Here is a 17,831-nt window from a genome sequence, read left to right on the forward strand (position 1 = left end):
AGTTTTTTTTGTTTTTCCGAAAAACTCGATTTTTTCATTTTTTTTTTAAAAAACTCAACTTTTTCGTTTTTCAAAATAACTCAATATTTTTCGTTTTTTTTAAAACTCGAGTTTTTCATTTTTCAGAAAAAAACTCGACTTTTTTCGTTCTTCTGAAAAAATTCGATTTTTTTCGTTTCTTCGAAAAAAACACGACTTTTTGTATTTTCTAATTTTATTGTTTTTAAAAAAATAATTTATGGTGGAATGGATGCTAATAGGATTGCTGATAACAGGGTTTGCTGATGGAAAATTCCCTGTTAGATACCTGGGAATCCCTCTTGACAGCAAGAAGCTTAATGCTAACCATTATATGCCTTTAATTGACAAAGTCATGGCAAGGATCAGACACTGGACTGCTAAGCTTTTGAGTATTGCAGGGAGAATACAACTGGTCAAAAGCACACTCACTGCCATAGCCCAGTTTTGGATGGCTAGTCTGCCCTTTCCAGCTAGTATCATTCAAAAACTGGAGAGCATGTGTAGATCCTATATATGGGCAGGTTCCTCGAGTTTAAGCAAGAAGAGTCCAGTGGCATGGAAGAGAGTCTGCACACCTATCAAACAAGGAGGCCTGAGCATTCTGAATCTGCAGGTATGGAATCTTGTAGCTGCTCTCAAATGTCTCTGGAAAATTAGTATGAAGGAGAATAATTTGCGGGTTAAATGGATACACTCTTATTATCTGAAAGGCAGGGATGTGTTGAGTGATATTCAGAATACCAACTGTACTTGGATTACTAAAAGCATTATGGCTTCTAAAGAAATGCTGGGCAGGATTGGCAATCTTTGGCAAGACATGAAGGTTCAAAAGAAATTCAGCATGATGAGAGTTTATGATGTTCTGATTGATGATAACACTAGAACTGATTGGTATCACCTGCTTGCCCATAACTTTGCTCGACCTAGAGCTAAGGTGATCATGTGGCTGGTGTGCCTCAACAGACTCCCTACTAAAGTGAGGTTGAAAAACATGGGGATTCTACAGAGTTCCAACTGCCAGCTCTATAACAATGAGGAGGAAGATTTGGAGCATTTAATGTACAATTGTTCTGAAACTGCTCAGGTTTGGATTGATACTTTGAAGTGGATGAATATGGACATACACCAACAAGTAACCCTTGATTGGTTAAAGAAGATTGCCAAAGGTAAAGGGTGGAAGAATCACGTGTTCAAAGTTGTTGCAACTGAAGCTTGCTATGGAATTTGGATGTATAGAAACTCCAAAATTTTTGAAAACAAAGGGTCCTATAGTGATATGCATAGAGTTACTAGAAACATTGTTGATTCTATTGTATATAGGGGGTGGATGAAGCCCAAGTATAGAAAACACATTGTAAATATCCTTATGTAATTTTGTCAAGTTATAGGTTGTAATAACTTTGAGCTTAGTGCTCTTTGAAATAAATGAAATCTTTTATTTCAAAAAAAAAAAATAATTTAATGGATTTAAAGTATACAATAAAAACAATCCATTGGATTATTAAAATGTGTCAGATGGATTGGATCCATCCATGTATATAAGTGGATGGATTTAATCCATCCATTAACTTATTTTTTATGTGGTGGATGAATTTGATGAATTTTTTGGTGGATGGATTGAATGAATTTTTGCTTAATGGATCCAATTGCCACCCTTAGATTCTGAAGCATAATAAACATTGATCTTTTAGATGTATAATAATCATTACACCATTTGAATGGACGAAACAAAATAGTGTATCAAATACACTAACTTCGCATTAAAAATATTTATATCATATATAAATTTATTAATTATATTTGTATCACTTATGAATGGTCGAAGTATCAATGCTTCATCATACAAATGTCATATTGCGAAGCATACTCAATAACGAACATTCAAATTATACTAACACATTACATCAATATTTAGTATTAAATAATAAACACTTTATTATTTTATTATTATTTATAATAATAAAATAGGTTCTCTGGGTCATTCCCGAGAATAAGCTCTCGGCGACAAAAGGCAAAATAAAATTTTTTTCTTTGTATTTTAAAAAATATATTTTATAAAACTGTTTTTCAAAATATTACAAGTTTTTTAATATTAGTTTTTTCTAAATTGAAATATTACTTTTGACATCCTATAACATAAACAAACATCATTGAAGACCAAAACATAATCAAAATCGCAACTTCTTCAAAAAGTGGTATTTCAAAAATGATTTTTATGAAAATCTATTTGAAATAGCTTCAAAATTAAGTGATTTTTTTGAAAGTTTGATATTTAAAAAATATTTCAATAAAAAGATGAAATACCTAAAATAATATTTTAAGAATAACTATTCAAACAAATTTTCATTTAAACCTTTAATGAAAAGTTATTTTATACAAAATTATAAACACTATAAAAATCATTTTAAAAAAAGTCAAAACAAATGACCCTTAATTGCACATATCACATAGGTATTTTATGACTTTTTTTTTTCTATTGAATAATTTATTGATAATTTCTCAATCCACCCTATGATTCTCTAAGTCACCTGGCGAATTTTCATTTATGCCCCCCGCTTCCGTAGATGTATATCCGGAAACTTTTTTTTTCTTCAAAAAATTTGGTTTTTTCCGTAGATGCATCTATGGAAGTGTAAAAAACCATAGTAAACGGTGGAAAAATACAATGAATTTCAGTTCAGCAATTCTTCCGTAGGTACATCTACGGAACGTGTTCAAAACGAGTATTCTGTAGTTGTATCTACAGAAGAATTGCTGATATATTTTAAAAACTTTTTATAGAATCGAGTTCGTGATTTCCGCTTCTAATGATGTATTCATTTGCTTGAAACAGTTAAGAATCATGATTTTTCCACAGTATATCATAGTAGTGTAATGGTATATATAGCATACTAAAATAAAACATATTATAAATCTTACAAATAGTGTCAAACATAATAAAAATAATATTACATCAACCTAATAAAAATACAGACATCAAAAGTGTCTCAAACTGAGACCAATGAGGCTAGTAGTTCTAATCCATATTCAAACAAAATAAGGCCCCTAAAAAAACCTAGCCAACATCAACAGTAAAACATAATTTCGTTATCCAAGATAACTAAACTCTCCCGGAGCATAGTCGACCAACACATTACCATGTGTTGTATGATGAAAATAGATTCAGTGCAGAACAACTCCAAAGTTTTAGTTGTTTTTGTAAAACTTTGCAGCTGATCTGCACTATATCTAATTTCATCATACAACACATGGTAATGTTGACTGACTATGCTCCGGAGAGTTCAGTTATCTTGGATAACGTCAAAAAAGTTATATTTTGCTCTTTTATAGATGCATTTATTGAAGTTTTTGAAACCTCCAAAACCTAATAATGGCGTCGGGTCACTGTTGCAGAGGGTTAAAAATCCCATTTGGTGGGTTGAGCGTCATTTTAACACATCAAACAACACCTTAATTGTCTCTAAACTATATTTCTAAAACAATCCAATCATTGCTACACCTAAAAGTCGAATTCTAACTCTATATTATTAATACTCTTAAATAACTCAAAAAGTCGAAAACTTATCGATTAAATTGAGTTTTGAACTTGATAGAATGTGTTGATAGTTGTTGTGGACGTTACCAGTCGAACTCGAGAGAAAGAAAACAAGCTTTGGAGAAGTTTGATTTTTGAGGTTGAGAGAGTATGAGAGTTGAAGAAGAGAAAAGTCAAGAATGGGAAGGAGAAGAGTGTGATGCGAATTCTAACATCAAATTCTTCCGTATATGTATCTACAAAAGTTTATGTATGTGCATCTACAGAAGACATCAACGTTAAACAAAAAAATGCTTCCAAAAATATATCTACAGAGGACAATTTTGCCAATTCGTAAATGCGGAAGAGATCAATGGGATGGGGAAGAAATTCTCTAATTTTCTTTTGGTGTAATTATAAAAGAAATTATAACTATTATTATGACGTAGTAGTACAAAAACAAGTAAAAAGAGAGACCAAGATTTTTTTTTTATAAAAAATTTCCGTTGCTTGTTGCTAGAAACAAGTAAAAAAACAAAACAAGAAAAAGAAATGGACCAGTCGTGTTTAACAGTGCCCGGTGTCATTGCGGCGTTGCGCGGTTTCATCACACCAACTTCGATAGCGTCTGATTCCATCCAAATTCCAAACACCACATTGGTTCTTCCCGTTTCCTCAAAAAACTACCATATCCATTGCATACAGATACAGCGAAATTAGGTTTCAGAGAAGCGGAAATGGCATCGGTGGCACAGGAAGCTCAGCGAGCGCTTAATATCCAGCCTCCAAAGACTAAACTGAAGGCTCGAAGATTGAAAGGTCACAAAGATAGCACTAACTGCTGCATTGCCTCGTCTCAAAACCCTCATCTTATCGTCACTTCCGGCGAGGTCGGTCACTACCTTTCTCCATTTTCAAATTAACACTCATTAGGGTTCTTCTTTCAACACTGCTTCATTTTAAGGAATCTCTTATATTATTATTATTATCATGATTATTGGTGTTGTTTTGTAAATTCTACTCTTTGGTGTAAATTTTATTCTTTTTAACGTGAAATAGGATGGTCGTGTTTGCTGGTTTGATTTACGATGCAATGATGAACCGCGGCTCATTATGGATGTTAGCGAGGACTCGATTCTTTCCTTGTGTTTCAAGTCAGGTTTGATTTCACTGCCAACTGCTTAATCTTTGCTTTAAACTTGCCGCTGTGTTGCAAATACAGACGGGCTATGTTATTTTTGTTTTTTACTTCAAGTTTTACTACTTATCTTGTTTTTTGTATTGGGATTTTTGTTTTATCATGATATGAAGGAGGTTTAGGGACTTAGTGCCAGTTGAACTAAGGCTTGTGAGCCTGTGTAGCCACTTTTTTTTTATAATGTATTTATCATTGGGTTGGATTTAGTAACCTGTTATGGGTAAATGCCTGGTGAAGATTGTTGATACAGGAAATATTGTGGCCGCTTCAAAGATTAATCATTGAGTTAGGCATATGTTTTTTAGCCTGAGGATGGCCAATGATTTTTTAATTATCAGAAGCTTTACTTGAGTGCTTTCACGGGAATTTCATTGGTAGGGATGTCACGGGCTTTTGAGATTCTAGAAATATAGTATTGCGTCTCCTTCGGTTTCGGTTAAGTGGTGCACTTTACCATCTTAGCGATGCACCTTATGTCCTATATGCTGAAGCAGCAATTTACATCTGTTTGGGTTATATTCTGAAGCAGCAATTTACATTTCGTGTTCAGTGGACAAGTTTACTTATATCTTTTGCAAACATGTCCTTTGATTCAGGGAATGAAGATAATATTTATGTCTCGTCAGGAAAAGAAATCAACTGTTTTGATGTGCGTCTGGTAAGCATTTTATGGGCAGCAAAGATGTTTGAATCCAGTACTTTTTTATTTCCTTTTACAGGAAACCCTTGTCTCCTTATATTACTAGTAGGCACCTGGCATCACATTTATTGCAATATTCATTTTCATATAAAGGATATGTACATTGTTTAGAACGATCATTAATTATTATACTGATCCTCTGTATACTATGTTCCGTTCTGAAGGCCGCCGCCAAATGGGAGCCACTGGAGAATTATAATTATAACAAAGAGGAGATAAACAAGGTAGATACTAGATAGGAGGACTAGTATGTAAATATAATGTTATTCATTTACTTGATCTTGTTGAATGTTCCTACTGTTTTTGGGTGTACAAAAATGTCGTAATCTGAGTTAGAATCTGGTATTCCACATGAAATGTCCTTACAGGCACAACCAAACCACTAGGCTGGAACAACGAAGACAGTTTTTATTTGTTATGTTTATAGCTTTTTAAAGTATAAACAAAAATATAAAATATTGAAAAACTAATCATATATTGTGGCTGTTTTTCTGTTTTTTGTTACTACAGACTTGGTCACTTACATATAGCTTGATCGCTGTTAATCAATTAGGACTAAATTAGAAGCTAAATTACCGATCAGCAATCAGCGGTTAACTTATAGCCTAATATCCCTAGCTAACTCACATAATTACAGTTGACCAACATACTGCTAACTTTTTAACTCTCCTCCTCAATCCATCTCTGAGTGATGGGCACAGTGGATCTTAGGTTTGAAAGGGGTTCAAGCAGGAGTTGAATGATGGAGGTTGCATGGTCTGTTTAGAGAAAATAGAGTGCAGGGTGTCTGATCTTTGGTGGTGTTTGCAACAGTAGATATGCTTGCTCAGAATGGGATTGAGAGTTTTCAAAGACAGGAAACACGACTAAATATGGAAAGCTGACTGGGAGAGAAAAAAAATCAATTGCCTGCAAAAGGAGCAAAGGTTTAAGTGGTTCCACAGCCTGGTGGCCAGTACAATTGTTTAGGATAAGCAGGGGGCTTAAAAATACAATCCAAAAAGCATCGTCAGATACAACACAATTCACAGATTTTTGCTAGGAACTCTCATGCACTTGGAAGTGAGCTGCGGCAGAAGTGGGCTATGAATAATTGGAGGTGGTAGCTGCGATGTAGAGCTAAAACTTGTCTGAAAAGAGAAGACAGTCACTTGAATTTACAACTTGGAGAAAGTAGACACCAAATTATGGTTACAACTTATATGGAATCCAGCCGCAAGACTGTGCATACTACATACTTAGATCATTGAGTCTGAGATTGAAACCATTTTGATACCATGGTGATAGAGTTTGAGAGAAGTTCTATGTATGGCTGTGTGCTTGACAGTGTTGTCGATGGCGGATGGCGATCCATGGTTGAGAGCCAAAATACCGCCATACCGTCCGCTTTGCGGTGCCGTTATAGCGGAAAAACCCACAATATCGAACGGCGTTTACCATTGCGGCGAGTCCAAAAACCGCCATGTATATCCGCCATAGCGCTGCCATGGCGGATATTTGATAACACTGGTGCCTGATCCCCTATCTATAGCTTGATTACAGTAACAACCAATCAATTGTGTCTTGTTCCGTAGACGTAGAGGATTTTGAAATTGTTAAACTAGATTACTTCATTATACCTGAACTTATAGTCACTTGTATACTATTCTATTCTATTACGTATTAATCGATCCTCTCCTTGTTTAGAGGTTCCCTTTATTTGTTAAAATATGCTTATATATTACAATTATATGTATGATTTTGCAGGTTACATGCAACTCAAGGTCCTCATTTCTTGCTGCAGCAGATGATAGTGGCGAGGTGAAGGTATGCCTCGTAATCGTATATATTCATGTTCTGCGTTCTAACTTTTCCTTGTGTAATACTAATACCACATTTATTGTCTAATATAAATATATCTTTTTCCACTTTCAATGTGTTAGAGATTTAAAAGCCATTGAGCTTGATCTAGTGCTATAGCTTAAGCTTTTGAGATGATCAATTGGTCCTTCATTTGGTACTTGAGTCTATGTGACCAATGCTTTGAGTTCAATCTAAAATGATGTAAATTGCAGCAAAAAGTTTATGAGTTTTTTTTTTTGTTTGTTCACATTTACTAAACTTTCTAACTATTGATCTTTCAAAGAGATTCCTAATAATGTTGGTATGTTTTCTGATAAGAAACCATAAGCTTGTATTGTATTCTAAAAGCTTCAATACTAGTCACAAAACATGGTAACATACAGTTTGTTTTTATTATGTATTATTTAGAAACTGTTTTTGTTTCTTTTCCTCTGTACTGTGATTTATTGTTTTGTATGCACTTTTAATTTACTTCTTTTAATTTCGAGTAACCTTTGTTTATGTTGCATTCTACATTTTTATTTTCTTTATTATTGACGGTAGTTTTTTTGACAGATAATTGACATAAAGCAGCATTGCCTTTACAAAACATTGAGAGCCGAAACTGGTCATACAAGTGTATCCTTATTGCTTTTTAGCTGTTCTTCATTACATGGCTTCTAATTACATAAATTTGAAATATTCAAAGTTTTCAAACCAATTAATATTTCATCGTTCTACTTTTTGTCCAATATTTTCTCCTATTTTGTTGTTCTTGTATAATCAATTAATGGGTAATTTGATATCTTGATATTGTCTATTTCACCTTGACCTTGTATTGTAGATATGTAGCACGGTGGAATTCCTTCCTTGGCGATCTTGGGAAGGTAGTTATACAAAGTCTTTCTTAATTAAATTTTGCAATTTTTTTTTGGTATTTATGCTAGTCTTCTAGAAACCTGAGTTAGTTATTGATAGAAAGATAACTCCTATGTTTGTTTTCTTCCAGTAATTAGTGGTGGTCTTGATTCAACTCTTGTGCTGTGGGAATTCTCCAAAGCTCGTCCCTACAAAGTAGTCAATTTCGGTATATTTCTATAAATGTCTTTGTATTTATTAATTCAAGTTTCAAACGAGATGAATAGAATCATCTAATTCATATCCTTTTATTTTTATTAATGTCGTCCTTTCTTCACTGCAGGTACTGTAAGTAATAGTGGGGCTGGGCAGTGTTTCAACCCTTCCTTGATTCATGCAATAGCTGTCCCAGAAATTGACATGGTAGATAAATTAGGCAAGATATGTGCTGTTGCAGGGGGTGGAGTTATTAATGTGATTGATATTGAATCAGAAATTGCTGCTGTAAGATCAAAAAGCTCTTCAAATACACGAAAAGGATCACAATCAAGATTAAAAGACGGTAGTTCGACTAGCAATACGGACGCAGATCATAATGTAAAAAAGAGGTTGCATTTTGATTACAGTATGGGTGGCCATACTTCAGCTGTATCTAGCCTGTGAGTTCCCTTTGTTATCTCTAATTAAGAAACTGTTGGACTAATTTCACGCTTCCCCTAACTGATCTGGGTGACACAGGGCGTTTTCGTTGTTTGGGGAAAGAGGGAAATTCTTAATATCGGGGGGAAATGATAAGTTGGTGAAGGTATGGAACTGGTCTAGTTGTACTGATGCTGGGTCAAGTGACAGCAACAATGATATCCTACATTTGAACATTGGTGTACCTCAGAAGGTGAGTTTTGCAGCATATTTCATTGTAACTTTCTGTGTGCCTTGTTTCTGCCAAATTTGTCTATTATGTGATCACTTTTATATTTAATTTCACAGGTCAATTGGCTATGTACCACTTCAGCTGATACAGACAACCTTGTTGTGTGCGACACATCTAAAACCGTAAAAGTCTATTCTATAGCATAGTTTCAAGCCGAGTTTTCCTGGAGAGCAATCAAAATAGTTATGTTGCGTATGAAAGATCATGCTCCATGACAAGAAAATAGAAGCACACAGGATTTTAGTCTAGATATACCTGTTTAAATTATGCAGTGCCACAATTATGCAGTGTCACTTTTACAATGGCAGTTCTTTAATGAATTTTGATTGATGTTTTTAAAAATAAGATATTTTGGTAGATTAACTAATTGACCCGTGTTCTTTATCACATTGAGCGAAATGTCTGGTTTATCGGTGAAGCGTGTGTGCGAGTTGGGCTTGCCCCCTCGTTTGGCTTGCCTTTAGTATGAAAAGATATAGAGATGCACAACTTGTAATTTCTTATTGTAAGGTCTTATGTCATTCATCATGGATTTAGTGATTTAATGTTGTCAGTTGTCGCAACAATTTGGTACCGCTAATCGAATCAACAATTGTGTACTCATTGATTTTTGATTACCCTAAAAAAACAAAATTGTTTTGTTTGATAGATAAGCATCATTTATAGGGAGTGTTCTGTAAGCTAAGTATACATCTTTGCATAAAGGGGAATAGTTTTCCCTTTATGCATTGTTTGGAAGGTGTGTGCTATCTATCATGTTTGCATCATCTGAGAAAAACATAATTTTATGATAATGAGAGTAGAGGATCAATATTTGTGTGCATCATATAGATGCATTTAGTGATACTATTTAAAAAAAAAAGCTAATATTAAATTAAAAATAATACTAGACACACCACCATTGTAAAAGTGACAAATAAAACTAGATAGAGAGAACATACCCAAAAAAAATTAAAAAATTGATATTGAGAAATAAGCTAATATGATTTTTTTTTTAAGGTACTAAATTGATATTATCTGTTTTGGTCTTATTATATTTAAAAAATGTAATAACTATTGTATGAAAAAAAGGAATTATAAAAGATTTTATAAAATTATCTTTTGTTATGAGAAAAATAAATTTAAATAATTGAAAGAATAGAATACAATAAATACTAAAACATAAATAACATCAATGATTTTTTAGTATTCTAAAACTACTTATAATTTGGTACACAATTTTTTTTCCCAAGACACTTATTATAAAAAAAAGAAGAGGTAGTATAGTTTTGAAATCTGAAAGATGTACTCCTTGCAACTGTCCACTGTTCATAATGGAGAATTTCCCGCAATAAATTGAAACATTGTTCATTTCTTCATCCGAAAAAATTGACGTTGCTTCTCAACTCTGTCATTCTCAGCTGGTACCTTTGTGAAACCATGACACTAACAACTCAACCTCAAAAAGTAACCCCCCACCACTACCAACCTTTACACACTAGTACTAAAACTGCATTCTCAAACTACTCACTCAATAGACTCATGCTATTTCATATAAAGGCCATATGATATGAGCATAGATTGAGAACCAAATAGTCAGAGAGATATTATACTTCTGAGTGAAGAAATGATGCAATCTGGTGCTCCCCTCTGCAACATATGCGGGGAACAACTTTTGCTTAGTGAGAATGGTGAAAGGTTTGTGGCTTGTCATGACTGTAATTATCCAATTTGTAAGGCATGCTTTGAACATGAAATCAATGAGGGACGTAGTGTTTGCTTGAACTGCGGCAGTCCCTATCAAGGTAATCTTTTCATGTGCATATTATACTCGATTATTACATGTTTATTTTTGTTAAATATGCTATGCTAAAGTATGTTTCCTCCTGTATTTTTTTTCGTAGGAAGAACAAAGGATGGCAATGATGATGATGATGGCAACAACGATGGTGATGTCATCGAGGTTAACGAAAATCCATCCACTGTGGCTTCCGAAATCAATAACTCCGAGGTAGTGAGTTTCTGTGAATAATTATTAGATGATATGGAACGGCCTTAGTTTTTGGCAGTGATAGGATTTTTCAGGGGAAATATGGACTTAGTATCTGATTTTTTTCAGGATATTGTGAAGTTATTGGAATCGGCAATTTACTAAATACAAACATTGCTCTGAATTTTTTGTAGGATGTTGGAGGACTTCATGCTAGACATGTCAATACAGTTTCGGCAGTTGATAATGGTAAATGAGAGACTCTATGCCACATATTTTGGTAAAATTTATTTAGATGTACTAATTGATCATAGCAATATGGTTTTTCTTGTAGAAGAAGTAACCGAAGAATCTGGGAATTCAACATGGAGAAAGAGAATGAAAAGCTGGAAAGGGAAGGGAAAAGATAAAAAGAACAAGAATAAAAAGGCTGCGCCTTCTAAGGCTGAAAATGAGGCTGCTGTTCCATCAGAGCAGCAGATGGAAGAAATTCGGTAAGTTCAACAAATTGTTGTAAGCATCTGGTTGTACCTGAAAAACTATTGATTTTGTTCTTAATATGTTTCATTCTATACTTTGCATGATCTGCTTTGCAGGTCTACAGAGGCTGCTTCCCTGCCACTTTCAGTAGTTGTGCCAATAGTAAAATCCAAACTCGCACCATACAGAACTGTGATAATTGTGCGCCTAATAATCTTGGGTCTTTTCTTCCACTATCGAGTTACAAATCCTGTTGAAAGTGCTTTTCCTCTGTGGTTGACTTCTATCATATGTGAGATTTGGTTCGCATTTTCCTGGGTGTTGGATCAGTTCCCTAAATGGTCTCCTGTTAATAGACACACTTTCATCGAAAACCTGTCTGCAAGGTAAGTACACAAATTATAGCATTAATATTATTAAACACTGATACAATCATGCGAGCATGACTAAAATGTTTAATGCTGTGACCTTACCAGGTTTGAAAGAGAGGGTGAATCTTCTGGACTTGCTTCTGTTGATTTCTTTGTCAGTACGGTCGATCCTCTGAAAGAACCACCGTTGATTACAGCTAATACAGTGCTTTCTATCCTCGCGGTGGACTATCCAGTCGATAAAGTATCTTGTTATGTATCAGATGATGGAGCAGCAATGCTCACATTTGAATCTCTTGTGGAGACAGCTGAATTTGCAAGGAAGTGGGTTCCATTTTGCAAAAAGTTTTCGATTGAACCAAGAGCACCTGAGTTTTACTTCTCACAAAAGATTGACTACCTGAAAGACAAAGTGCAACCTTCTTTTGTGAAGGAACGTAGAGCAATGAAGGTAAGCATGTGAAGCTTCCTCGACTCATTTGGAACTTCAATAATTGGTTAACCGACTTATTTGTGATTGCATTTCAATTCTATCAGAGAGAATATGAAGAGTATAAAGTACGAGTTAATGCTATGGTATCTAAGGCTCAGAAAACACCAGAAGAAGGATGGACTATGCAAGACGGAACACCTTGGCCTGGCAATAATTCGCGTGATCACCCTGGAATGATTCAGGTATATCCATTATTTTTAATTTCTGTGTGTAATCAACAATTCTCAATGCTAAATTTCTTCCAGGTCTTCCTCGGACACACTGGTGCCCGTGATATCGAAGGAAATGAGCTTCCTAGGCTGGTTTATGTATCTAGAGAGAAAAGACCAGGATACCAACACCACAAAAAAGCAGGTGCCGAAAATGCGCTGGTATGTATAGATACCTTAATAATATTTAATCTAAGGTCATTAAGATTTTATAATGCTTGATGTTTGTATGGATTTATGCAGGTGAGAGTGTCTGCAGTTCTCACAAATGCCCCCTTCATTCTCAATCTTGATTGTGATCATTACGTTAACAACAGTAAGGCTGTCCGAGAAGCTATGTGTTTTCTCATGGATCCAGAAGTTGGTAGAGATGTTTGTTATGTACAGTTCCCCCAAAGATTTGATGGTATTGATCGTAGTGATCGGTATGCCAACCGCAATACAGTTTTCTTTGATGTAAGTTCATGGCAAAGCATTATTTTCTGATGTGACAGAAAATTTATCTCATCAAACAAGTGTTTTGCAGAAATGTTCTTCCTAGTTTCAAGGAAAAGGAACTTTTCTTTTCTGTGCCGTGTGATCAAGAGTTCAATTCCATTGCGTTTCAGGTTAACATGAGAGGACTTGATGGCATTCAAGGACCGATGTACGTGGGGACTGGATGTGTTTTCAATCGACAAGCACTTTATGGCTATAGCCCACCTTCTCTGGCCAATTTATCAATATCTTCATGCTGTTGCTTCTCCTCAAAATCCACCAAAGACGTGTCGCGGGTTTCTAGAGATGCAAAGAGGGCAGATCTTGAAGCTGCCATTTATAATCTCAGAGAGATTGACAGTAAGCATAGTTACTTTAGCCTATCAGTTTTAGAGAAGCATATAGCAGGACCTTCCTAGGGGAAACCGTGTAACATTTTTCTGGTTTGTTTTCTTTCTGCAGATTATGACGAAAACGAGAGGTCAATGTTGATTTCACAAATAGGCTTTGAAAAAACTTTTGGCTTGTCTACTGTTTTCATTGAATCTGCATTAATGGATAATGGAGGAGGGGTGCCAGAAACCTTAGATCCTGCAATGCTGATCAAGGAGGCCATTCATGTGATTAGCTGTGGATACGAAGAGAAGACTGAATGGGGAAAAGAGGTTTGACTTAAATGTTAATGTTACTGTTCTGCATTAATGTTCTTGATTAATCAACATATGTTTTTTTTTTTTTTCAGATTGGATGGATTTATGGTTCAGTTACCGAGGATATCTTAACAGGATTCAAGATGCAGTGCCGAGGATGGAGGTCAATCTACTGCATGCCCTTAAGGCCTGCATTCAAAGGATCAGCACCTATCAACTTGTCTGATCGGTTGCACCAAGTCCTTCGATGGGCGCTTGGATCCGTTGAAATTTTCTTAAGTCGACACTGTCCCCTTTGGTATTCAATTGGAGGAGGCCGTCTCAAATGGCTTCAGAGATTAGCTTATATAAACACCATTGTCTACCCTTTTACATCACTTCCTCTAGTTGCGTATTGTACTTTGCCAGCAATTTGCCTTCTTACAGGAAAATTCATCATCCCAACGGTATTCTCCTTCTCTTTATTTTTCAGTCTTAACATATCCGTATTCTACTAACGCCTTACATCGTGTTTTTTTACAGCTTTCCAACGTTGCAAGTGTTCTCTTTCTTGGACTTTTCCTCTCAATTATAGTGACAAGCGTGCTTGAGCTGCGATGGAGTGGTGTTTGTATTGAAGATTTGTGGCGTAACGAGCAGTTTTGGGTGATCGGAGGTTCTTCGGCTCATCTGTTCGCCGTGTTCCAAGGATTTCTTAAGATGTTGGCTGGTGTTGACACCAACTTCACTGTCACGGCTAAGGCTGCCGAGGATACTGAGTTTGGCGAACTTTATCTTATCAAATGGACTACTCTCTTGATTCCACCAACAACCCTTATCATTATTAACATGGTTGGCGTTGTTGCTGGATTTTCTGATGCACTAAATGGAGGATATGAGTCTTGGGGGCCTCTTTTTGGGAAGGTTTTCTTTGCCTTTTGGGTGATTTTTCATCTCTATCCATTCCTAAAGGGTCTCATGGGTCGCCAAAACCGCACTCCTACCATTGTTATTCTGTGGTCAGTGTTGTTAGCCTCTGTCTTCTCTATTATCTGGGTTAAGATAGATCCATTTGTGAACAAAGTTGACAGTGAGACCATTGCTGAAACTTGTGTTGCTATAGATTGTTGAGTCACTTGAAGAGTTTTGGGAACTATATGTAAAAAGATGCATACATGGGATAATGATTCGATCCATTGTTTGTGTAAAGTCATAACTCATCATAGGATTGGTTCTTTGTTGAAATGTGTAACCATGTTGAACTAAGATTGGAAATATATGTTATAAGCTTTGGACAAACTTCCTCTCTAAGGGGTGTAGTAGCATACTGGCCTAAAACTACATACTGTCAAAAACATGATACTCAATAGCTTACTCTTTGACCTAAATTGTATTTTTGTACAATGTCAAATGGGGTGTTCGACTTTTTCTATTTAAATAACACAACTCTTAAAAAATCATCAAAGTTCATCCATATATTATTATCTTCTTGAGAGTTAATTTTTCAGAATCTTTATAAGACAACAAATTTTCAATTGTATTGAGTATATTAGTGTGTGTTTGGAAAATACGAAAAATATGATAGAAAATCACAGTGGGACAGAAATTACACATACCAACTTCTTAAAATCATGCCAATACCAACTTCTTAAAATCATGCTGAAAAAGGTCTTAAACGTGCGGCAACATACTAATTTCTTATAATCACATTGGAAAAGGTCTTAAATAAATGTGTGGAAGCAGTGACCTATCACGTTACCAAATATAAGCTTAGATATAACTTGCCATTGCAAGAGAATGGACGGTTATATTAACTTATCTCCCTATAATTTCTTTAAGAATAACTTTAGAAAAATATCAAGTTTTTCTAAAAAAAAAGAAAGTATACTAATGATTGTTAACAATGTGTTAAATTGTCTTGGATCAAAAGCAACAAAGAAAGCTAAGCAATGAAGCAATCCATAATCCCAAGTCCCAAATTTGCAAAAGCTTCTCTCATTCTCACTCTCTCTCTTCTAAATATGAGCCCCATCTCTATTTTAGTATTACTTTCCCATACCAATCTTTGTGCTCACTCTAACATCTCACTTTTCCAACCCTTTGCTTCCATACTTCTTTCTCTTTCTGCCACATTCTCTCTATCTCTCTTCAACCCTTCAGCTTGTGCATGTGTTACCTTCCATCAAGCTATGAAACCATCACCACCATCTTCATTACTTCCCATTCTCCTCTTCACCATCTTCTTCCTCCTCTCCCCCACCATTATCACCTCAATTTCTCTATCACTCCCACCAACATCATCACCTTCTTCACCCTCCACTTCCACCCTTGACCCAAACCAACTCAAAGCCCTTCAATCCCTCAACATCCCCACATCCAAAAACCCTTGCATCCAACCATCTCTCCACAATGCCACACAATGTGACTCCTCAAAACCCTTCCACCACCTCATTTCCTTAACCCTTTCCAACTGCTCAACCTCCACTTCTCTCTCCTACAATGCCCTCAAATCCCTCTCCACACTCCAATCACTTCACTTCCTTAACTGCCCCATTGCCCCCATTCATTTCCCTCCTCAACTCACACACTCCCTCATCTCCTTCACCTCCATCAACAGCCTCCGCAAGATCTCTGGTGTATGGCTCTCTCACCTACCAAACCTCACCGATCTAACCATCTCAAATGTCCCAATAAAAGCCTCCGGTCCTTATGTTTTCCTCCCTCACATGAAAAAGCTCAAAACTTTAACCATTTCAAAAACCAACCTCACTGGCTATCTCCCAAAATACCTTCATTCCAACCTCACCCACATTGATTTTTCATCCAACAACCTCAAAGGAAACATACCCTCTTCCATCACCATGCTCGATAGCCTAGAAAGTTTGAATCTTTCTTCCAACAACTTCAAGGGTGAAATACCCTCTTCATTAGGAGACTTAATCTCCCTTAAAAATCTCTCCTTGGCTTCAAACTCATTCTCAGGATCCATCCCAGATTCAATTTCCGCCATACCCGATTTAACTCACATGGATCTAAGTTCAAACCAGCTCAACGGAACAATCCCAAACTTCATATCAGAAATGAAGAACCTCAAGTACTTGAATCTAGCTAACAACAACCTACATGGTGTTGTGCCATTCAACATGAGTTTTATCAAAACACTGACAGTGTTTAAGGTTGTCGGGAACAGTAACTTGTGTTATAACCATTCAGTTCTGTCATCAAAACTGAAGCTTGAGATTGCTCCTTGTGATAAACATGGGTTGCCAATCTCTCCTCCACCTGCTAAGGATTCATCTGAAGATGACAGTAGTGATTCAGATTATGATGATGATGATGATGGTAGCGTCCATAAAAGAGAACATCATCATGGAACAAATAAAATTGTTCTTGGGGTGGCAATTGCTCTTTCGTCAATTGTCTTTTTGATTGTTTTCTTAATCCTATGTTCAAAATGCTGTCGCTGAAGAAACTTTTTTATTTTTATTTTTTCATTTTATATAATTTTGGTTAGGAATATTGATAGCTATAGTGCTATACTATACTACGTGCCGTCAAAATTAAAAACTTTGTGAAAGATTAATTAATGAGTAAAATATGTAGAGGTAATGAATGTGGTATGGTATCCAGCAAGATTTAATTAACTTGTGCTATAAGCATTTATTCTTAACTTTTGCTTTATTCCGCCGCTCTGTTGATTCAATGATTTTTACTTTAGACTTTTGATAATTGCATCACATTGGATTCAATCAAGTTCAATCAAGTGCTTAGATTTATTTATGCAAAACATAAAACTGATTTTAGTGACATAAAATTAATTTTGAAATGTTAAAATATACTTGTGTGGATATTTAAATAACTAAGAGAAGGAGGGGGAGGCAAAGGCAAGGAAGAGGCAGTAACACTCCTAAAATAGTTGGAGAAATATCCAAACCACTCTTATGAAGAAAAGGAAGATTCAGATGAGTATATGCAACATGTTGACGACCATCTAGATTACTATCATATTGATGATGATGCAAAGTGAATACTCTTTGCGCTAACTCTAATCGGATCAATTATGATTTGGCTCAAATCTCTTTTGACGAGAGTATAGTTTCATGGACTGGCTTGTGTGAAAATTTTACTGCTCACTTAACTGCCCAGTAGAGGCAACCTAC

General features: G+C 35.6%; 3 protein-coding genes across 3 annotated transcripts; all 3 read left to right on the forward strand.

The window, feature by feature from the left end:
- Positions 1–238: 238 nt before the first annotated feature.
- Positions 239–1,393, forward strand: LOC131605815 (uncharacterized). Its single transcript, XM_058878123.1, has one exon. The coding sequence runs from the start codon at positions 239–241 to the stop codon at positions 1,391–1,393; it is 1,155 nt and encodes a 384-aa protein (XP_058734106.1).
- A 2,644-nt stretch (positions 1,394–4,037) lies between these two features.
- Positions 4,038–14,970, forward strand: LOC131605816 (cellulose synthase A catalytic subunit 8 [UDP-forming]-like). The gene is made up of 25 exons (XM_058878124.1): positions 4,038–4,425; positions 4,595–4,694; positions 5,330–5,391; positions 5,598–5,657; positions 7,180–7,239; positions 7,831–7,893; positions 8,099–8,141; positions 8,264–8,341; positions 8,456–8,771; positions 8,851–9,004; positions 9,100–9,188; positions 9,316–9,350; positions 10,609–10,827; positions 10,927–11,033; positions 11,207–11,261; positions 11,347–11,506; positions 11,609–11,878; positions 11,969–12,314; positions 12,401–12,538; positions 12,602–12,727; positions 12,809–13,021; positions 13,174–13,402; positions 13,505–13,707; positions 13,785–14,138; positions 14,215–14,970. Exons 1-25 carry the CDS (start codon positions 4,273–4,275, stop codon positions 14,800–14,802), a joined length of 4,221 nt encoding a protein of 1,406 aa, XP_058734107.1. The 5' UTR covers positions 4,038–4,272; the 3' UTR covers positions 14,803–14,970.
- Positions 14,971–15,637: 667 nt separating this feature from the next.
- On the forward strand, positions 15,638–17,157 carry LOC131607898 (receptor-like protein 51). The gene has a single exon (XM_058879853.1). The coding sequence runs from the start codon at positions 15,693–15,695 to the stop codon at positions 17,136–17,138; it is 1,446 nt and encodes a 481-aa protein (XP_058735836.1). The 5' UTR covers positions 15,638–15,692; the 3' UTR covers positions 17,139–17,157.
- The last annotated feature ends 674 nt before the right edge of the window (positions 17,158–17,831 follow it).

Source organism: Vicia villosa, linkage group LG5, assembly GCF_029867415.1.
Source record: "Vicia villosa cultivar HV-30 ecotype Madison, WI linkage group LG5, Vvil1.0, whole genome shotgun sequence".
NCBI classification, from domain to species: Eukaryota; Viridiplantae; Streptophyta; class Magnoliopsida; order Fabales; family Fabaceae; genus Vicia; species Vicia villosa.